The 23168-nt window shown below is 42.8% G+C and overlaps 1 protein-coding gene across 1 annotated transcript; it reads right to left on the reverse strand.

Annotated features, from left to right (window-relative positions):
• Positions 1-818: 818 nt before the first annotated feature.
• On the reverse strand, positions 819-1536 carry LOC308614056 (olfactory receptor 10G2-like; the record flags this gene model as incomplete). Its single annotated transcript, XM_081228270.1, has 1 exon — positions 819-1536. Exon 1 carries the CDS (start codon positions 1476-1478, stop codon positions 819-821), a length of 660 nt encoding a protein of 219 aa, XP_081084396.1. The 5' UTR covers positions 1479-1536.
• Between the last annotated feature and the right edge of the window lie 21632 nt (positions 1537-23168).

Below are 23168 nucleotides of genomic sequence, written 5' to 3' on the forward strand. Positions count from 1 at the left end.
CTCTACTATCCACATACTTTTTCATTGCTAGGTAAACATCTCTTTACTTCAGTGTTCTATATACTGTGGTCTGGGAATAATGGTTCCTGCCCATTAGCCTGTGGCAGGTCAGGTGAGGCCTGAATCACATGAGAAGTTCTGGTGCATGGAAGAAGGAGGCCCAGAAAGGCTTAGTGGGCAGGCTGAAAGAATCAACAGGCAGAGAAACAAATACAGTGATCTACCCCGGGAGAGTGACAAAGGCTACAGAGGTCAGGCAAAGATCAGGCTGCCAAGGCATTGGAGAGCTGTTTTAGTGTGGTTCCAGGGCAAACATTTGGAGAACAAAGCACTGGCTGTGGGTGGAGGGAAGAGAAGTCTTTGGATGTCTGGGTCTTAAGTCATAGTAGCCAGGAGGATATTAAAAAGAGTAGTTGCCAACTTGACCAGCTTCCTGTTTCTTCGCTCAGACCTCAAGCCCTGCCTGCCCTTCCTTACTTCTTTCTTGCTGCCCTTTCTTCTCTTGAAAACTATAAATATTATTATTCCTAGAACCTTTGATTGCTGGATCCTCCAGTCTGAGAGCCTCCAGGCTACTTAGGGGGTTAGGGGTTGGGGGAGAGCAGAGGTGGTGGAGGCTGGCTTGTTGCTTGTGCAGGGTCCAAATTGATTGAGGGATTTCTGCTGTTGTGGTTGTTTCTTGCCCTTAAGAGCTGTCTAGCTTCTCTATAGAGGGAACAGGGATCCATTCTCTATATAACTTGTGGTAAAGATAGGTCCAGAGAGTGGAGACAAAGGCCTAGGAGTCCAGGCTCTCCCCCTTTGGTTGTCTTCACACTTCAGGCTGTGTGAGGTCTTCTATCCCCAGGGAAACCCTGCTCTTGATGTTTGGATTCATTAAATGGAGCATAGAATGAGGTCTGAGGTCTCAATACTGCAGGAATGTCACAGATAAAGTAATCCACCTGGTTGGCCCCACAGTAGGGCAGGCGGAAGGTGAGGGTGGCCTGGATGGACCCATGAATGGAGCCGGCCACCCAAACTCCAGCCACAAGGGTGGTGCATAGCCTCCCATTTATGATTACGGGGTAGCGCAGGGGCTGGCATATTGCCAGGTACCTGTCGTAGGCCATCAAGGTGTAGAGGAAGCACTGAGTGCTGCCCAGGAAATGAAAGAAATACAGTTGAGCCACACAGCCAACAAATGGGATTCTTTTGCTGGCGGGAGTAAAATCCAATATTAGCCGGGGAACGACAACCGAGGAGAGCCACATGTCCAGGAATGAGAGCACGACCAGCAGCATGTACATGGGGCGAGCGTGGAGCTTTGGGTCAGCCCACACGGTGAGCAAAATGATCAGGTTCCCCAGCTGAGTCAGGATGTAGATGATGAAGAAGACCAGGAAGAGAAGGGTCCTCAGACTCGGGGGGTGAGATAAGCCCAGGAAAATGAAATCTGTCACTACAGTGTCCAGGGATGTGTTTTTGGTCTTCCCCATGTCTTTCTGTAGTCTGCTAAGACGAATGATGAAGTCAGACAAGGGGAATACAATACAGGGAGGTGGTGAGGAATGCTTTTGCCTGATGATTAATGCCTGAGAGTTATGAGATAAACTGAATACTATTAAATTTTTTTTTCTAAGAGAAGAGGTGGTATTGTCATAAATCATTTTGGTTTACTTGATAAGAGAAATCACCCACAGGCTGGTTAGTGTCCTAGATGGATGGAAACTCTTATCTCCTGAGAGATACTGAGAAGCAGAATTTGGCAGATCAGGGAACACAGGAATGTGTGAATGATAGGGAAGTACCATTAACTCCAATCAAAAAGGGTGTTTACCAAAGAGGGGCTAAAGTTGAGACAGAGCAGTGTGGAATGCATACCCTAGAATTACTACATCTATTTTTTCCTCCACTTACCGTCATTGCCATGTCCCCTCTTTGACCTCAGCTGAAATCCCATCTCCTCACCATAGCGTGCAACAGTATTCATTTTTCTGGTCCTTATTTGCCACTGCATCATACTCACTGTGATTCCTTCTTAATGTTCTGATGCACAGACTTCCTCAGTGCTCTCACAGTTCAATGCTGCAGCTTGGAACATGTGCACACACTGCCTTCTCTGCTCCCTTCCCTAGTTAATGCCCACTTTTCCTTCAGGACTGTGTTTGGAGGTCCTCATCTTCAAAAAGACTTTCCTGATTCCTGAGGAACATGTTTACACTTTTCAGAGCATGTATCACATTATGTTGTCCTTGTCTAATGTCTCTTCCATTAGTCATCCCTTCTAGCACAGTAAAAGTGATAATTTCCTGAATAACTGAATGGCTGATTGAATGATTGTTGCCAAATCCTATGGATATGACACAGTGCTTCTTTCTCCAACCCGCGGGCCCACCTGGCTGGCAAGGGACCACTTCATTCTTATGCATTATGGGTTTAGTTTCATTACAACAAACTCCAAGGATCTTTTGTTTTTTATTGCTCCAGGGTATCGTTTAGATTTATTGGTTGGTTTATGTGGTTCATTGGTTTGGGATTGGTTTTTTTGTAAGGTGTTTCAGAGAAATTTTTATTGTTTACTATAAAAGCTTTGATTAATGCAGGACTGAATCTTTAGTTTGTACCTATATAAAATTATATCCATATCTGGATCTAGATCTAGATCTTGATATATAATTGACTCTTGAACTACATGAGGGTTAGGGACACCGACTCCTGGGCAGTCAAAAACTTGAGTATTGCTATCTCTGTCTCAAAAACAACGGAATTGATTAATATCATGTGATAAACCATAATGTAAAAGAATATAAAAGAGAATGTATATATATGTATAACTGAATCACTTTGCTGTACAGCAGAAATTAACAGAACACTGTAAATTAACTATACCTCAATTAAAAAACCCCGAAAACCCCCCAAAGGAATTGATAAATGTGTTACCAAGGGGCAGGAAGCTGAAACACTTTGGATAGAACCAGGACTCACATCCTGGACATTTTGATTCCACATATTGTGATCTCTAATGGAACACAACTTTCCCCCCTTACTTAATTAATTTAAATCTCTGTAATTTGAATATACAGGTAGTATACTGAAAAAAAAATCCAGTTATAAGTGGATCTGTGTAGTTCAAACCTGTATTGTTAAAGGGTCTACTGTATACTGCAGTCTATGATACAGTAACTCTCTCTAAAGATCTTGAAAGAAACTGAAGTACATAATCCACATGATAAGAAAATATAGAGGGGTGAAATGTGTTTGTTTCGCTCCTTTTGTTGAATATGCTATTTGAAAAAGATTTTTTCCCCCACTAGGGGGACTGCTGTCATCTGTCATTTAGCAATAAAGTAACTTTGTTACTTAAATGTCTTCTTTCAGGAAGCAATTAAAATAGTAGCAGATTAATTATAAATTATATGTGAGTATTAGTAGATTTAAACACTAACTCTCCATCAGAAAATTCACCAAGAGATTTTATCTTGGTTATTTTCTAAAATAACTTAATTCATATATTAATAGTAATGATAATACTTAATACACCTGGTTCTTCAGGATCCAAAGAAAATATTAAGCATGCCTTCTGCCCACAAAGAAAGAAGAAATATCAGGTTTTTACTGCCTGAGTTTCAGGAAGACACCTTGATTTATTTGAAAATGAATGGGAAGACTGGTTCTTATTTCTTTGGCTAGAATATAGTGAAGAGATAGAGTTAGATTAAGATTATGTTTAAAATTCTAATAATGAGCCAAAGTAAGTTTTTTTGGGTCAATACATACAGGTAATATCAGTGTGCTTCCACTTAGGCAAAAGATATATTCCTGAAATGTTTTATGAAAATCAATTGTATATCAAATCAGATTGAACTGTACCACTGGGGGACTTATTTGGAGGTTTTCCATAATGCATATTTATGTATAGTGAAAAAAATTCTCCCTAATTTATCTGCTTTTCCAGTCTGATTTTTCCCATTTTTTGTGCATAAATCTGGTTCCACTTCTCCCAGGCGCCCTGTTGGAAGAAAGCTCCTTTTACCTCTAGGTTCTAGGTGTCCTGCCCAGTAGGGCTAGGAAACCGAGGTGTGTTACAGCTGGTGGACTTGAGGGCAGGTAAATTTTCCAGGCAAATTTGGTAAAGGATGGGAGAGGATGGTGGTTTTGACTTGGGGTGTGGGGCTCATGGGTTGCATAGGAGGGCAATCTGTGGTGCAGAGAGATGGGCAGAGTAGAGTCCCAGAAGGTGGATTTTTGGAGAAATGGAATGTGTTTGATGAAGGATTAGATCTCTTATTTATTTATTTATTTTTTGCGGGCCTCTCACTGTTGTGGCCTCTCCCGCTCCGGACGCGCAGCCTCCAGACGCGCAAGCTCAGCGGCCATGGCTCACAAGCCCAGCCGCTCCGCGGCATGTGGGATCTTCCCAGACCGGGGCACGAACCCGCGTCGCCTGCATCGGCAGGCAGACGCTCAACCACTGCGCCACCAGGGAAGCCCCAAGGATTAGATCTCTTGATGAGAGAGAGCAGTCTGCCCCCCTTCCCTGCCCCACCCCTCCCCGTTCCCTCTTCTGGTAGTTTTACGTGTCATTTTGTTTTAGGTCTGCTTCTGTTTTTCAGCTGTGGAAACTCAGGATACTTAAAGTAAAGGGCAGGCTTAAAGAATTTCAAAAAATTAAAAACAATTTTAGTATATCTACCCTGGCTAATTAGATAACCAAACTATACAAAACTTTCCCAAGCTTTAGGCTATTTGATGTTGCTAAAATCATGTGGTAAAATGGTCAGAAATTAAATGTAAAAGCACATACAAATAGCAAAGTGTTAAAATAGTATAAAAAGAAGGGCCCAGTAACATTGGAGAATAAGCAATACATGCTTAAAAATCAATTATTCTGGAAACTCTAGGGAAAGGCAGTGCGGATGGGATGAAAGAGTGGCATTGAGAAGATAAGGACTGGGGAGAGGGGAGAACCAGAACATCTTCTAGAGAACTCTACGGAGCCATGGGATCATGGGATGGGCTGCTTTCAGTGCCCTCCCATCCCTCCACTCCACTCCCCCGTTCCCCAAATCAGGCCAGTTTGTTGTGAGTACATCTCTTGCAGTAACCTTCCCATTTAGAGAGGCTCAGAGGAGAGCAGCCCTCCATCCAGCTATTTCAAACTTTGGATTTCTACAGTGAAGTTTGGGATCTGAGCCATTGGGAACAGTTGTAAAATCCTGAAGAAGAGGAATGAAGACTGGTCCAGTGTTGTGTTAGACACACTAGGATCAAAGGACCCACCCCAAAACTGTTTCATTCAGTAACCAAACATCCTGGTAGAGCCTAGGGCAGAGTAGGGCAAATGGATAGAGTTTGGGATGGCCTAGACATATTTTATCTCTTTTCACAAGAAAAGTTTAAAAAGAATGAGCTTGCTTGCACAATTACCAAAGAATTTTCTTCAAAACCTCTATGACTTTATCACTGCCCAACTCTGCTGTTTATGACTGCCAGAGACAGAGAGAGAGAGAGAGAGAGAGAGAGAGAGAAATGAAAATAAAATAGCATTTTCTTTTGAACCACTTTCTCAACCCAAAAAGAAATTCCCTAAGTTTGGAAAGAAGGAACTTAATTCTAGCAGTTTAAGAAAGAGTTGAGGAAGAAAATGGGGAAAACAGACTGATTAACATTTGGGGAAGAAAACCAGAAAATCTTAAGTTTCCAAAGTTAGTTTGTGGCCTTATTCTGAATGGAGTTGGTTTCAGGATTGCTTTCCCATCCTCATAGACTCACGTGTACAGAGCTGCAAAATCGTGGAGGAGGCTGGTGGTCCTTGAGTGGAATGGTCTAGTACATAGAGAGATGTCCTTCAGAGGTTGTCTAGCCTATTGTAAAGGGCTCCCATATCTGTTTTGGAAGTCTTTAGGATTCTTTCAGGAGTGTTGCCTGGCAAATAAATATTTAGAAGCTTTGGGAGCACCTGCCTTTCAGGGCTCTTTGAAGAGTGTGACCTCTATATCTCTCGAGTCATATTTTACCTTAGTTTTCATCAGCCGTTGCCTCTCTCACTCTGAATAAAATGGGAAAAAACAAAACACTGTCAAGAGGTTTGAAGAAAAATTCTAACCTCAGGGGAATTTACTACTCTGAAGTAACTCCCTATTGAGATCTTCCTGCCCCAATTCCTCATTATTTTGTTTTGAGAGAGAGAGCAGGAAATGTTTCTAGTAGATCTCTGGAAAGGGGGCTGTGGGGAATACCTTGTCAGTATACTTTTGGATGATTTCCAGTTGCTTAGAGGTGTTATGAGCTCTCAGTTGATCACTTTCTCTCCCCAGATATCCATCAGGGATCCTCCATCATTTCTTCTGGTTTCTATACATATGTCACCTAATCATTGAGGGTCTCTTGACCATCACTCTCCCCCTCTCCTGTTTTATTTTTCTCAGTAGCACTTAGCATCATTTGACAAACTATATTTACTCTTTTACTTGTTTGTTGTTTGTCTCCCTTCATTAGAATGTAGGTTCCATGAGAGGAGGGGGTTTTGCTCACTAAGGAATCCCCAACACAAGCACACTGCCTGACATATAGTAAGTTCTCAATAAATAGTTTTGAATGAATGAATAGGAGAAACTGCCACACATATAAATGCTGTGGGCAGAAAAAAGCTGTGCTTTCAAATATGAACCTTAAATTTAAAGTTACTGGGAGATGATTTGGTATCAAATTGATTCTCACATGCATGTGCAGGTCTAGTCAGCATATGTCAGTGTAAGTAGCTTTGGGTATTCATTTATTTATTTTACAAAGGTTAATGTTAATCTGAGTAATATTGGGGAACTTGCTATAAATGAAGAAATGAATCCTGGAGTGTGATATAAGCTTCTGGAGCCTCCGTGGTAAAACAATAGAGCTGGACAAAGATTGGATGATTTCTAAGATTCCTTGTAATTGTAAATTACTAAGGAAGAAGATGTTTAGTGTTTGGGGTGTCAGTGCACGTGCACGCGTGCGTGCGTGCGTGTGTGTGTGTGTGTGTGTGTGTTTAAAGTTGCAGGGCTAAATCTGGCCACAAGATGACAGTAGTGTCTTTATTAAAACCAAGTACTGGGCTTCCCTGGTGGCGCAGTGGTTGAGAGTCCGCCTGCCGATGCTGGGGACACGGGTTCGTGCCCCGGTCCGTGGAAGATCCCACATGCCGCGCAGCGGTTGGGCCCGTGAGCCATGGCCGCTGAGCCTGTGCGTCCAGAGCCTGTTTTCCGCAACAGGAGAGGCCACAACAGTGAGAGGCCCGCGTATCGCAAAAAAAAAAAAAAAACCCAAGTACTGGAGGGGGCCTTCAAGATGGCGGAGTAGTAAGACGTGGAGATCACCTTCCCCCTGACAAATACATCAAAAATACATCTACATGTGGAACAACTCCTACAGAACACCTACTGAACACTGGCAGAAGACCTCAGGCTTCCCGAAAGGCAAGAAACTCCCCACGTACCTGGGTAGGGCAAAAGAAAAAACAGAGACAAAAGGATAGGGATGAGACCTGCACCACTGGGAGGCAGCTGTGAAGGAGGAAAAGTTGCCACACACGATGAAGCCTCTTCACCGGCAGAGATGGGGGAGGTGGGGGGAAGCTTCAGAGCCATGGAGGAGAGCGCAGCAACAGGGGTGCAGAGAGTAAAGCGGAGAAATTCCCACACAGAGGATCGGTGCTGACCAGCACTCACCAGCCTGAGAGGCTTGTCTGCTCACTGGGGCTGGTGGGAGCTGGGAGCTGAGGCTCGGGCTTTGGAGGTCAGATCCCAGGGAGAGGACTGGGGTTGGCTGTGTGAACACAGCGTGAAGGGGGCTAGTGTGCCACAGCTAGCCAGGAGGGAGTCTGGGAAAAAGTCTGGACTTGCCTAAGAGGCAAGAGGCCATTGTTTTGGGGTGCATGGGGAGAGAGGATTCCTTCCCAGTGTGCCCACAGAAGGCAGAACACTGTGTAAGCGAGCTCCAGAGACAGGCATGAGCCACGGCTATCAGCTCAGACCACAGAGACAGGCATGAAACGCGAACACTGCTGCTGCAGCCACCAAGAATCCTGTGTGCAAGCACAGATCACTCTCCACACACCTCAGGAGCAGTGGATTAAATCTCCACAATCAACTTGAACCCTGCATCTGTGGAATACCTGAATAGACAATGAATGTTCCCAAAATTGAGGTGGTGGACTTTGGGAGCAACTGTAGACTTGGGGTTTGCTGTCTGCAAATGATTTGTTCTCATTTTTATGTTTATCTTAGTCTAGTTTTTAGTGCACGTTATCATTGGTAGATTTGTTTATTGGTATGGTTGCTCTCTTTTTTAAAATTTTATTATTTAAAAAATTATTTTATTTTATTTTATCTTTTTCTTCTTTTTTTTTCCCCCTTCCTTTTCTTCTGAGCCATGTGGCTGGCAGGGTCTTTGTGCTCTGGCCTGGTGTCAGGACTGAACCTCCAAGGTGAGAGAGCTGAATCCAGGCTCTCCAGTGGACCACCAGAGACCCCTCAGCCCCACGTAATATCGATCAGTGAGAGCTCTCCCAGAGATCTCCATCTCAACACTAAGACCCAGCTCCACCCAGTGACCAGCAAGCTCCAGTGCTGGATGCCCCATGCCAAACAACTAGCAAGACAGGATCACAACCCCACCCGTTAGCAGACAGGCTGCCTAAAATCATATATCATACTAAGTTCACAGACACCCCAAAACACACCACCAGATGCAGTCCTGCCCACCAGAAAGACAAGATCCAGTCCCATCCACCAGAACACAGGCACCAGTCCCCTCCACCAGGAAGCCTACACAAGCCACTGAACCAACCTCACCCACTGGGGGAAACACCAAAAACAACGGGAAATATGAATCTGCAGCCTGCGAAAAGGAGACCCCAAACGCAGTAAGTTAAACAAAATGAGAAGACAGAGAAACATGCAGCAGGTGAAGGAGCAAGGTAAAAACCCACCAGACCAAACAAATGAGGAGGAAATAGGCAGTCTACCTGAAAAAGAATTCAGAGTAATGATAGTAAAGATGATCCAAAATCTTGGACGTAGAATGGAGAAAATACAAGAAACGATGTCTGTAGACGTTGTCCTTGCATATTTAGCTCCCTCATATATCCTTCTTTCTCCTCCACCTAGTACTGAAAGTAAGCTGGTTATTTATTCCATACTTTGTTGTATCCACTCTATCAAAATGTTACTAGAAGTCATTAGCACTCATTGATCTTTTTCCATGGGAAAATGGAAAAATTCCTCACGCAGAATACATTGGGAAATTCTAGACCTCGAAGAGGCACTCCCCAAATATTTTCTAGTGATTTTCCTTTCCCATATTATATGAGCAAAGAACTAAACACACCACTATCTTTTCCACATTAATGTGAGTATCTAACATGTTTGGATTTTTGCAATTGGCTGATTCAGCTAACATTATGGTATCTTTTGGATTTAGCTCCTTTCCTGAATGGATGTCTTGTTTTTACTTTTAATTTTTGTGTTATTGTTACTGAGTTTATATTGGGTGTTTTTTGAAGGAAGAGTGAATGATCTATATGTACACTTAAACAATCAAATATATAATCCTACACAACTGCTGTCTACTGGCCATAGTTCTTTGCATGTAGATAAGAAGGAAAAGAATGGGAAGGAATTACAATTTACTGTTGACCGTATACCAGAGGCTGACTCTGAAGTAGGTGTTATTGTCCCTATTTTACAGATGAAGAAACTGAGGCTCAGAGGAGTGAGTTGCCCAAGGTCACAAGGTGGCAGAGCTGGGATTTGGATTTAGGTCTGTCTGACTCTGAACTTGTGCCTTTTCTTCTTCTCCTCACTTCCTCTCTTCCATATCAAATGTCCTGTCCTGGCTGGTCAGTAGGGACTAGTGAGGGGTCTGCTTCCCTGTTTAAAAACTGTTAAGTGAGATTTGAGTAGCAGATGTAAGATGTGGACTTAGTGTGATTATAAAAGGACACCAGGGTGTCAAGAGATGAAAGGTCCAGTTCAGATGGTCTCATTTGTTCTTTTATGGAATAAGATTAAGATTCCATTTCATCTTACATAGGAATCAATGGGGGATTTCTGGGCATGAACTTCTAGGTCAGATGGGTTATTCTCCGAGCTCCATGAGTATGAGACTGGTTACAGTAGGTGACCACCTTCTGGGACTGTGGAAAATTGATGGGGAATAAGGAGCCCAATGGAATCTACCCTCTGATATATTTGTTTCATTCAGACTAAATCTCTAAAGGGTTAGACCTAAGCAAAGATCTAAAAGGAAAGCAGACTTCTATGCTGTTGTGCTGGAAGCTTTTACCCTCTATTCTTCTTCCTGAGTGCTCAGTTGAACCTTGAAGGGAAGCCCATTCTGAGGAGCTGTCACCCTGCTATTGGCTTGCTTCTGGGGACAGCCCTAGGTGAGAGCTGCTAGTGTGGGCTCTGGCAGGTGCTGCTGTGCCTCGTCCCTGGTTCATATCCCTGGTCCAGGCTCAGACTCAGCAGCAGAGCCTGACCCTAGGTCCTGGTTTACACTAGAATATGAGGCATTTGACAAGAGTGACTGTGCTCCTGATCTTGGGTGAGTTATTTTGGGATTAAGAGAAATAGGGATATGGGTCTGGACAGGGATCTGCAACCTTGCCTGCTACCATTGCTCTTTATCTAATATGTTGAGAGATGGCTTTGGGGTCCTATTTTTCTCTAGGCTGTTGTTCCTTGGTATTTATGTGAGGGGTGAGAGCAATAAAGATATTCTGGGTTATTGAGCTCTGGTCCATCAGGGGAGGAAGAAGTTAGACCTGCCACTTCTGTTCATGTATTCCTGGGATTCTTCAGAATAAATATTAAAAAAAATTTGTCCCAAAACACAAATGAGAAGTAAATTGTATGTGTCTCTGTACGGTGGGGAGGTAGGGGATTTACTTGAGAAAGAACCTGGAGGGTGCTGAGTTGGACCTTCAATTCGGTTTCAAGATAGGAACTAGTGTTGTGTTTTTACTTCCACAGGTACTTTGAGTCTTGCTAAGACCATCCAGCCCATATTCATTGACTCATATGAAGGACAAGAAGTGAACATATCCTGTAACCATACCAACATTGCTACAGGGGACTATATCTTCTGGTACCGACAGTTCCCCAACCAGGGACCACAATTTGTCATTCAAGGATATAAGACAAACATCGTAAATGAAGTGGCATCTCTGTTTATCCCTACTGAGAGGAAGTCCAGCACCCTGAGCCTGCCCTGCGCTGCCCTGAAAGATGCTGCTGTGTATTATTGCATCGTGAGTGGCACACAGTGAGACAGGTGGAGCTGCACCTGTTCAATATCTCCCTGTGGAGTGGGAGTCACAGCCCAGGGGGAATCCCAAAAGTAGTACTTTCCAAAGAGTTTATTTTACTTTATTATTTTCAGAAGGTATTAGTAAATCTATATATTACTTTACTGTTTTAAAAATTTTTGATCTTATCTTTAAAATAGGTATTCCATTTACATGGTCTAAAATTCATCCTATTATTGTCTGTGAGCTGCTCAATTATACAAAATGAGGCAATCTATGGTACTTATACTATTGTTGCTTAGCTCACTGGTGTCCCTCAGTTTGTGCACATGCACACACACACACTATGCACACACACACTACACACCCTTACATGCACATTGCATGCTGTAAGTTTGGACAACATGCTTCTCAGCTTTTGAAAAATTCAGCCCAAATGTCAGATTATTATTTACTGTCATATGCATTTTGAACATTTCTTTGTTATTTCAAGCATCTACAAGATGCTTTCCAAGTCTCCTATGAGTTTAGATCTTTTACTCTCTGTTGCCCCTCTTTCACTTTTCTTTTGTCCCACTCCCCTGTTATGGATGGTATGGCAAAGAGAATGGAGATGATGATGGGGGCAGGGTGGAAGAGTTTTTTGTTTCTAATTGGTATGATAGACTATTTTTGCAATATATTAAGCAGAAACATGGGGATTCTGGGTCATTATCACTTTTCAGAGTTGGGTCCTTTGGGGGCCAAAGGGAGACAGGAATAATGACAAAGTTCCTGGGAATGTTGCTAGTGAGTCAGTAGCTTAATCAGGACTGTGAGGATATTATTATTAATTTTTTTTGGTGGGGGGCTAGTTTCTCATTTTGGCAACAGGGAATGCAACACTTGATGATATTTTCTTTTTTTTTGCGGTACACGGGCCTCTCACTGTCGTGGCCTCTCCCGTTGCGGAGCACAGGCTCCGGACGTGCAGGCTCAGCAGCCACGGCTCACGGGACCAGCCGCTCCGCGGCATGTGGGATCTTCCTGGACCGGGGCACGAACCCGTGTCCCCTGCATCGGCAGGCGGACTCTCAACCACTGCGCCACCAGGGAAGCCCCCTGGATGATATTTTCTATTGAGACTGACAGGGCTACACCATGGCATGAGAGAGTATTTCCATGTAGCTCATCTTAGGGTTTGGTAGGGAAGCAGTATTGTGGAAAATCAAATAGCTACAGAGCATTAGAGTCCATAAACTCATCTCCTTTGGTTAACATCTTTCTAAACATGGTTGAGGAACCTGCAGAAGGTGGAACAGAGTGCTGGGTCTCTGAATGTTTAGGATGTAGCCAGCGCTTCTGTCAACTTCACTTAAGAAGACCACAGGGCTTCCCTGGTGGCGCAGTGGTTGAGAGTCCGCCTGCCAATGCAGGGGACATGGGTTCGTGCCCTGGTCCGGGAAGATCCCACATGCCGCAGAGCAGCTGGGCCCATGAGCCATGGCCGCTGAGCCTGCGCGTCTGGAGCCTGTGCTCCGCAACAGGAGAGGCCACAACAGTGAGAGGCCTGCGTACCACAAAAAAATAAAAAAATAAATAAAATAAAAAGAAGACCACAATTTCTAGTACTTCTTGTGGTACAGGTAATATCCTGGAAAAGCCTAGGGTTTCTTATTCCCATAAGCTCAAATGGAGAAAAAGAGAAAAGAAGATTCATTGCATTTGAACAAAGACAAGACACCTACAGACTCAGATACCTACATCTGCGTGGCAAGTTCACAGTCATCCCCAAGTGCCTGGAGTCTCTGCCCAAACCAGCGGCAGAGAGTCCACTTACATTCCTGACATGAGAATTGAGAGGGTCGTGTAGAGGGGAATCTCTGTAAGGTTTCTATCTACTTATGGAAATAAATACCTATATCATATCTGAGAGGCTGTGTGTGATTAACTAAGGAGGATGTTAGACTATTCTGTAGATAAATGATCCACAATAGAAAATTATAGGTGGAATATTGGCCTGGATAAATCTTCAAAATGTTTTCTATCCACATTGGAGTTTCATCCCACCCTTGTTCATTGGATCACAGTTGAATGATGCCTTGGTCATAGTCTAAAGGAAAAGAACTTTGTCTCAGAGATGAAGAAAGCAGAAATATGGCCCACGTTCTTTCAAAGGGTCACTGGCTATGGGGAAACAACACAGTTAGGCTTAATTTTAAGTTCTAGTTTTATAAACAGGAATCTGCATGTTGAACATTTTGGAATAGTAGCCACTGAGTGATGGTTGAAAGAGCACTGGGGTTAGAAGTAGTAAGTTATCATTCTAGTTGTGCTTCATCTTTGCTACCTGCCCTTGGGTAGCAAAACAGTGGAAAAAGAATAAGCTCTGGAGCCAGGCATTCCTGGGTTTGAATCTGAGATCTGTTACTCTTAAGAGTTTGACCTTGATGAAATACTTATGGTATCTGAGCTTCAATACTGCTTCTGTAAAATGGGGCTCATAATACTATGTTCCAGTGTTATTATGAGGTTAAAATAATATTACACCAAAGGTCCTGCACTTAATCAGCTCTCATTAGATAAATGCTGTCAATATCCTGCATTATCATTTCTGTATAATGAAGTTATTAAACATGATCTGCCAACTGTACCAAGCTGTTTAGAGGATGACATCAAATCTTGTCATAAATTGAAGAAGACCTAAACAAATACAAGAACTTTTTGTGGGGGAGAGAAAACTCTTGGTCTTGTTATCTTTGTCCCCCCAAATCAATAAATTGATCAGCTATCTTTCTGTAAAAGATCATGTGGCTTTTTTGCCAAATAATCTCCACAACGAGGCTTTAAGTTTCAAGTAGATAAATGACTGTTCGTGGAATGATTGGTGATTCTAGACTCCCAGGGATGGATGGGTAACTCTCTGCCTCCAGGCTGAGGATAGTCGGTATGAATAAATGATTACAAAATATTCAGAGCTTTGTATAATTACAGAGACCAGGATGAGTTTTTGTCTAGGTTTCTGGCGGTCAGTTTATCAAATCACAGAGCTCTGTTATTGTTTGGACTTATATGACTTCCATCATAGTGGTCAGAAGTAGAAGTATTTATCAAGTATCAGTAGAGTACGGCTTTGGCTTAGATCTTACCACTGCACTGAGCACGTTACAGGCACATACCCTGCCTTACTCAGATACATTTCCATACTCACATGTACACACACATGTGTGTGTGGTGTTAAAAATATAGAATATATGGTTGCTCTTTCCAAATGGTCTCTGCTCATGGTGTCTCCAACATGGTAGTTGGGTTTCTTACATGGTAGCTCCTAAGAGTATAAAAGGAGAACTGATTTCTTAAGCTTAAGCTCAGGACTGGTGCAACATTACTCTTCCTGCATTCTATTATGTGAATGGTTATGTGAATCCCAGGGCCTTCCCAGATTCATGGAGAGGGGACTATACAAGGCTGTGAATATCAGGAAGCATGATTCATTGAGAGTCATCAATGTAATGGAGTACTACAATAGCAGTAGAAAATCTAGAAAACAATGATAAATAAAATGGACAAAGAAATAAAAATTCCCCCCTCCCATATCTCAATATCCTTAGACAACCATAATTTACTTTTTGATGTGTACACTTCTGGAATTTTTCCATAAAATATAATAATATTAATTATGTGTAAGTAATAAATAGACCATGTGTGAGATTAGAAGCAAAGATCCTGTGAGTCAAGACTTTGGAAAATATTGGGTGATTGTCTTTTGAGGGTTAGATCATATCTTTTGGATGAGTTGACTCTTAAAGTTGAAAATTAAAAATAAGGTAGATATAATAACCACAAGTAAAAAGTATACTACAATTACATATCCTTTTTTGTACAGTTTTTCTTTTTCATGGAGTTTCTAATTGCTCTCCTTCTCCCTACTTTTATTTTATTTATTTATTTTTATTTATTTTTTTGCGGTACGCGGGCCTCTCACTGTTGTGGCCTCTCCCGTTGCGGAGCACAGGCTCCGGACGCGCAGGCTCAGCGGCCATGGCTCATGCGCCCAGCCGCTCTGCGGCATGTGGGATCTTCCCAGACCGGGGCACGAACCCATGTCCCCTGCATCGGCAGGCAGACTCTCAACCACTGTGCCACCAGGAAAGCCCCCGCACCCCCTACTTTTAACCCCAATGTCAATCTCTTTTTAAGTTCCTCAGTGTAATTTATTCTTTCAAATTCCCTTTCTTCCTAGAGGTCATTATTCTCCTGTTCTATCACAGTCTAGTTGTTTAGTTACACTTTTTTGAGACTATTATTTTTGTAATATAGACAATTAGCATTTTTGTAAAGTTTTTTCTTTTCTGTTTATTGAATTATCTCTGCTGTCTTTAGGGTCATTTTAAATTTGTTTATCTCAATCTTCATCATTCACATTGTAGACTTCTAAATTTCTGCTGATGACATTATTATTTAAGAATGAGGCTTACTTTATTATTTAAGAATGAGGTAATTTTAAAAAGCTCTCTCTCCTCACTCTACCAACAGGTGGTCTCAGCGGGTCTCTTTCCACAGATCTTTCCAGGCAAGAGTCAGATTCCAGTCTCTGTCCCCTCAAATTCCAGGAGGACATATATCAGATTCTCCCAGGAAATCTCTTGTGCTCTCTTCTGTTGGCAGGGCAGGACAGGCCTCTCCTGCAAAGTTTCCGCATTGCAGCAAGCATTCAGCTGAAGACAAATATGTCTCAGTCTCACTTTCTGGCACTTATTTCTCAGCTTCCTGAGGGGTTCCGATGCTACCCCCACTTAGCTTGAAGGAGAGGACAATGTTCCCTTTCCCAGGAGGAAGACAGAGGAAATCCCACAGAGACCTGTCTCTGGATAGTTTTCAAACAATTCTCTCTTCCTTTCTGCATCTCTCAACTTCTCTCACAGGATGGAGGCAGGTGAGGTGCTTAGGGTCTCAGGACAAATTTATCACTCTTACCAAGTCCTGTTGGATGTGTCTAACTTCTAGGTTTACATTTTATGGAAACTTATCCATATTGTCCTCAGCCTTAGCTGACCTGATGAAAAACAGGAAAACTCCTCATTGTTTTAACTAAATTTAGTTAATATTCATTCATTCCCCACAATGAAAGCAGACTTTGTAGCTCATTTGTATTATATATGACAGTTATATTACGATTTCTTTCTTTTTTTCCTTTTTTTGTAAAATTATTTATTTATTTATTTTTGGCTGTGTTGGGTCTTCGTTTCTGAGAGAGGGCTTTCTCTAGTTGCGGCGAGCGGGGTCCACTCTTCATCGCGGTGCGCGGGCCTCTCACTATCGCGGCCTCTCTTGTTGCAGAGCACAGGCTCCAGACGCGCAGGCTCAGTAGTTGTGGCTCACGGGCCTAGTTGCTCCGCGGCATGTGGGATCTTCGTGGACCAGGGCTCGAACCCGTGTCCCCTGCATTGGCAGGCAGATTCTCAACCACTGCACCACAAGGGAAGCCCTACTATTTATTTCTGTTTTTAAAATAAGAAGCATGTACCTCTAACTGCTGGTCCATCACATTAGCCAGTGTGTTCATTCTTCTCTGTGTGAGATGAAGCTGCGAAGGCTCCCACTCAGCCCTCCCTGCTCTTTCCCTCCTCTGTCCTCACATACTGTCCACTGCATTGATACCTTTATGTCCTTTCAATTGTCAATATTTTTATTCATTTTTTTGTTTATATGTTGGTTTATAAAATTCAGAAACAATAAATGCCATTATATCATTATAAATATGATATTTTGTTATTTTGTTCACTCCACATGAGGCAGTGTGGAATGAACATCTCCTACTCTAAAAAGCCAATGTCATAGCCAAACAACATTTTTCCTAGCATCATCAGTTGGTTTTTCTTTTCCTAAACCCCCTAAGTTTCTTAAAATAAATTTACATTCATTTCACCCCTTTCTTGTATATTTTCCCCCTCTGTAGTTTCTAATCACCTTCATTTTTACTTCTTTGGAAAAAAAACCCCAGTATACTTTCATCATTTTCTCTATTTATGTTCTTTTAATCACTTATCTGCTAAGAAGAACCTGCCTTCTTCTGTTTTATTTTTTAGCTTTTGTTGGCTTAAAACTCCTCTTTCTTGATTACATATTCTGCTAGAATGGCCTTGCCTTTTTTGAACTGGTGATTTTGTGAGATGTTCTGAGGGAGTGATTGGCATTTTTCTTTTTTCCTTTTTTTTCTTCTAGCAACAGCTTTGTGTGTGTGTGTGCACTTGTGTGTGTTTTAATTGTCATGATGCCCTAACTTGATCTGCCAGCAACTCCATAACTAAAACTGAACCTGGGTCAATCTATCTGATTCCTTTGCCCTAAGGGTTATGCTGATGCTTTCTGTGTAATGTTATGGGCAATGACTCAGAAGACTATTGTACTAGTCCAGTCAATTTTTCTGTGGAATCTTAGTTTCTCTCCTCTTATGGGTCTTCATACCTGGGATGAATAGTATGGACCATAGAGTGTCAATTACTCATATATTAGGGAAGTAGGAAATGTCAAAACAACCACAAATCACATCATGCCTCTGAAATCATAAGGACAAGACAAATTGTGCATCTGTGGGGATTACGACTATAATGGTTTCAACTGAAAGAAAGGAATATTCCTGAGCCATCTGATGTTAGAAGTTTGCCCAACCTTTTCCTTTCTAAGTCCCTCTCTAATTATGCCTGGAATAGCAAGGGATATGGCAAAGTGTAAGAGAAGAACTACTTCTGTTTGGTCTCCAGAGGGCGATGTTGCACAAACTAGAATTACAGTTAAAGAACAGCAACTGCTCCTTTAGCTCCTCCTTCACAGAGCTGGCTAAGGTGTTCACCTGGAGCTCTCTGAAGACAATTACAAACGGAGAGTGTTTAGAAGTCAGAAAACATCCAGATTTGTCAAGAAAGAGACTCTTCCAAACACCTCTGGAACGTGCTTAGGCAAGATTCTAGAACATCGACAATACCCATTCTTCCTTGAGAGTGCTGTTTCCTGCTCAGGAAAGATCTTCAAAAAAGTATCCCACAGCTTCTTCACTGCTCAGTCATGAGCTTGATTCCCATATCAGTGCTTATGACACTTTTTGCCCTGAGTGAGTAAAATTCTATTCCATCTTCTTGTTCCCTCGAAGTATGGTATTGGAACTGGACTCTGAATAGAGACACCTTCTCTTAATAGGTAAGTCTGTCCTGGTCTCACTGACACAGCATTGATGTTTCAGGAGGAACGGGAGCCCAGTCGGTGGCCCAGCCTGACGGCCACATCACTGTCTCTGAAGGAGCCCGTCTGGAGCTGAGGTGCAACTACTCATCTTCTGTTTCATTCTATCTCTTCTGGTATGTGCAGTACCCCAATCAAGGACTTCAGCTTCTCCTGAAGTACATATCTGGAAACAGCCTTGTCTCAGGTATCAAAGGTTTTGAGGCTGAATTTAGGAAGAGTGAGAAGTCTTTCCACCTGAGGAAAACATCAGCCCATTGGAAAGACTCAGCCAAGTACTTCTGTGCTCTGTGTGACACAGTGCCTGGGATGGGAGAGGGAGCTGAACACAAACTTCTGGTAAATGTGAGGCTTTCAGTGACTCAAGAGATCAACCTGGGGCATTTTCAGTAAGATCTCATGTTCTATAAAAACAAATAGGACAGAAGGGACTCAACTGCTTATCTCTTGTGCAGACATGGTCTTAATCTTCAGAGTCATGATTCAGGAGGAAAGACAACTCATGAGGAAAATACAATGTCTCCAACAGACTGGAGACTGGAACTTGCTCAGAGAATCACTTCAAATGGGACAGTGGCAGAGTCTGCTTTTGTGTGGGGATTGCCACATGACCTGAGATCAGACACAGGAGAGTACTGCGACAGTTTACGCTGATTGCTTTAATCCATTAGCCTCAGTCTAACTGAGGAGCTTTTCTTAAGGTCTAGATAAGCCCATCTGTGTGTGTGTGAATATTTGAAAAACTGAATGAGGAGATGGTTAACAAGAGTTAGAGGAAGGGCCACCCTGGTGGCACAGTGGTTAAGAATCCGCCTGCCAATGCAGGGGACATGGGTTCGAGCCCTGGTGTGGGAAGATCCCACATGCCGTGGACCAACTAAGCTTGTACACCACAACTACTGAGCCTGTGTTCTAGAGCCTGTGAGCCACAATTACTGAGCCCATGTGCCACAGCTACGGAAACCCGCGTGCCTGGAGCCCATGCTCTGCAACAAGAGAAGCCACCACAATGAGAACCCCACGTACTGCAACGAAGCGTAGCCCCCGCTTGCCGCAACTAGAGAAAGCCCGCGCGCAGCAACAAAGACCCAGTGCAGCCAAAAAAAAAAAAAAAAAAAAAAGTTAGAGGAAGGGACTGAGGAAAATGTGATAAAATAAAAATCACTAAGCATACAGGGAGAATATTTACCAAATGTTCCTGTCATTTACTTGGCTCTTCCATTTTAACATAATCTCACAAAGATGGAGCTCACATCTTCCTAAATTGGTCACTGTGGATCAGGATGAGGAGGGCCTGGGCTATGATAATTCGACAGAGATGATTATTGGAACAGGGTTAAAAGTAGGAATACGTTAGGGCCAAGTGGGGCTGTGGAGGGTCCAGTAGAAAAAAATCTATATTATCTGTTTCCTTTTCCCCTAAATTTTAGAAATAAAAATTCTTTTTTTTTTTTTTTTTTTTTTTTTTTTTTCTTTTTGCGGTATGCGGGCCTCTCACTCTTGTGGCCTCTCCCGTTGCGGAGCACAGGCTCCGGATGCGCAGGCCCAGCGGCCATGGCTCACGGGCCCAGCCGCTCCGCGGCATATGGGATCCTCCCAGACCGGGGCACGAACCCGTATCCCCTGCATCGGCAGGCGGACTCTCAACCACTGCGCCACCAGGGAGGCCCTAAAAATTCTTTTTTAAAAAAAAATTTATTTTATTTATTTATTTTTGGCTGTGTTGAGTCTTCGTTGCTGCGTGCGGGTTTCTCTAGTTGCGGCGAGTGGGGGCTACTCCTCATTGCGGTGTGCGGGCTTCAGTAGTTGTGGCATGTGGGCTCAGTAGTTGTGGCTCTCGGGCTCTAGAGCACAGGCTCAGTAGTTGTGGTGCAAGGGCTTAGTTGTCCTGCGGCATGTGGGATCTTCCCGGACCAGGGCTCAAACCTGTGTCGCCTGCATTGGCAGGCGGATTCTCAACCACTGTGCCACCAGGGAAGTCCTATTACTAAAAATTCTTAAAATGACCTTCTATTCCACTGACTTAGAAATTACTCTAATACCCCTGATGAAATTTTGTATCCTTTATCTCCTCGGAAGGAAAAGACAAAGAAAAGAGGGAAATAAGGAATAAAAGTAAAGAGAGGAGAAAAAGGGAGGTGTAAGGAAAGACTGGAAGGGAAAAAGAGAAACATTTCATCTGAACTAAAAAACATGGTCCTCCCCTTATGTTCACAGAGTAGAATCAGCCATGTGGTCTGCAGGATGTCAGGGGAAACAGTTGGATGGGAGAAGAGAGGAGGTGGGAATGTGACCAAGGTGGATATCCTGTACATGTTCAGTTTCTTTTTCTACCAGTCTAAGTCTTATTGTAGACCTCTACTGTGTTCAGGTATAAATATAAATCTAAAGTTTTAGATTTACAAAACTATTCTAATTTCTTTCATTTGTATTCACTTTTCTAAGAAAAGGGATGAACAAAATGTGACGTACCATGAAACAGTATTCCTCTGTTAGACATTCCATATAAATAAATTATCAAATTCTCTGTCAAACTACATGTCTTAATTCTCATCTAGAAAGCAGGCTCATCTTCCAGGATGTACTGAAACCAGGCCTCTATTTCCCTCTGAGTTGTCTTTTCACTTTTCACCCTCCATCCAAATGTTCACTGTTTCCTACCTAAAACAGTTCTGAAAAAAACAAAAACAAAAACACTGGGAAGGTTGGATATTTCCCTTGACTGCTCCCCTCACTCCCACCAGCCTGGGTTCCCCCACCCCCAACACATCCACACACCTGAGAGAACTTACACACTCAGCCTGGGCTGGGCCGTCTCTGGTGGAGTTTCCTGTTAAGAAGTGAAATGACAAAACTCAAGTGTGTGATTGGTGCTCAGTGATTCTGGTGGAACATATTAACAGTAAGAACAAAATTTCTCTGGACCCAAGACTCTACACCCTCCAGAACAGGGATGAAGGCACCCCAGTAACTGGGCAGGGAGTCATGAAAAGACACTGGGGAGCCCTGCAGAGGCTTCTGTGGGTCCAGGTTTGCTGTGAGTTGGGGTCATCCCAGAGGGGGGACTGGGGAGCGTTGCACAGCTGACAGAGGGAGGGAGGGAAGGAGAGCCGACCCAGAGCTCCTAGATGGTCCTACATCCTCATGGGTGTTTCTGCAGATATTTTACAGGTCTAGAAACTGCATCAGCGATTCCCCAGTGACATCATATGTGTTTGTTTTTGTCTTTCCAACAGGGGTGAGAGGGATGAAAGCGGAGCAGAGCCCTTCAGCCCTGAGCCTCCAGGAAGGAACCAGCTCTATCTGAGGTGCAATTTTTCTACCACAATGAACTATGTGCAGTGGTCCTGACTGAATCCTGGGGGCAGCCTCATCCATCTGTGTTTCATAGCTTCAGGGATGAAGCAGAATGGAAGGTTAATTTCCAAAATGAATTCTAAAGAGCTGTATAGTACCTTACACATCACAGCCTCTCAACTGGAAGACTCAGCCACCTACCATGCAGTGGAGGCACAGGGCTCCCAGGTGATCTACCGCCTGTAATCAAACTGCAGCTGGGCTGCAGCCCCCCCCGCCCCCATGGTACTACACCATGCAAGTAGCCTTTGCACCTCTTTGGGTTTCCAGATTCATAATTCAGAACTCTTTACCTCCTAAAATTAGACCCTTTAGGCCTGTCATTTCACTTGGTTTTTTTGTTTGTTCATTTTGCTCTTTTTCTTCCCAGAAATCCCTTTGCAGATATAAAGCTCCAATATGGAACCATTGTTGTAACTGATAAAGATGCCAATATTCAATGTCCTGTTAAAACAATCCAATGCTCCTGGCAGATAAGATATAAATTACATGTAAATTGCTCTGATGGAAAATGCTTGGAAAAATATACGGTGGTCAACAAATAGAAAGAGACGACTCAGTTTTTCACTTAACTGCACGTGTCTCTCCTTTCAAGGGGAAAAGGGAACAGAGTGTGCGTAATGTTTTTAAAGTTAGTATTCCGCTTTTTCACTCCTGGAAATAACAAATATAATAAAAATAATTTTAGATGTGAAGACAAGGCAGACACTGGAGCGATGTGTCTGCAAGGCAAGGAGAACCAAACACTGATGGCAGATGCTAGAAGCTAAGAGAAGGGCATGGAACAGATCCTCCCCTAGAGCTCTCAGAGAGAGCATGGCCCTATCCACAGCTTGAGGTCGGACTTCCAGCAACCAGACAGTGAAAAAATACATTTCTGTTATTTAAAACCAAAAAAAAAAATTTATTGAGGGTCAGACACTCTATCTAGCTTATTACACATATTATTTATTTCAATACTGATAATACTCTGTAAATAAGTACTTTCTCTTATTTATGCATGAATAAAGTGAGGATTGCAGAGCATAAATGACTTGCCTGGGCTTATGTTATTACTAAATTAGTGAAGCTAGTGTGACATGAGAACTTATACTCTGCACTACCTGATATAGGAGACACTTTAGAACCACAAAATCTAAATTATTTCTATTGTTTAATTTGTACATGTGTTTACATACATCACTGGCAAAAATATCCATTTTTGATCATTTCTAAATAGCACTTTGTATGGAAAAGCTCGTGAAAATTTTTATTCTGTTCCTTTAAACTCCACTGTTCATCCACTCCACTGTTGCATTTTGAATGAATCTATAACCCATGACTT

The sequence above is a fragment of the Mesoplodon bidens genome (genome assembly GCF_964165515.1).
Source record: "Mesoplodon bidens genome assembly, chromosome: 3".
Taxonomy (NCBI): domain Eukaryota; kingdom Metazoa; phylum Chordata; class Mammalia; order Artiodactyla; family Ziphiidae; genus Mesoplodon; species Mesoplodon bidens.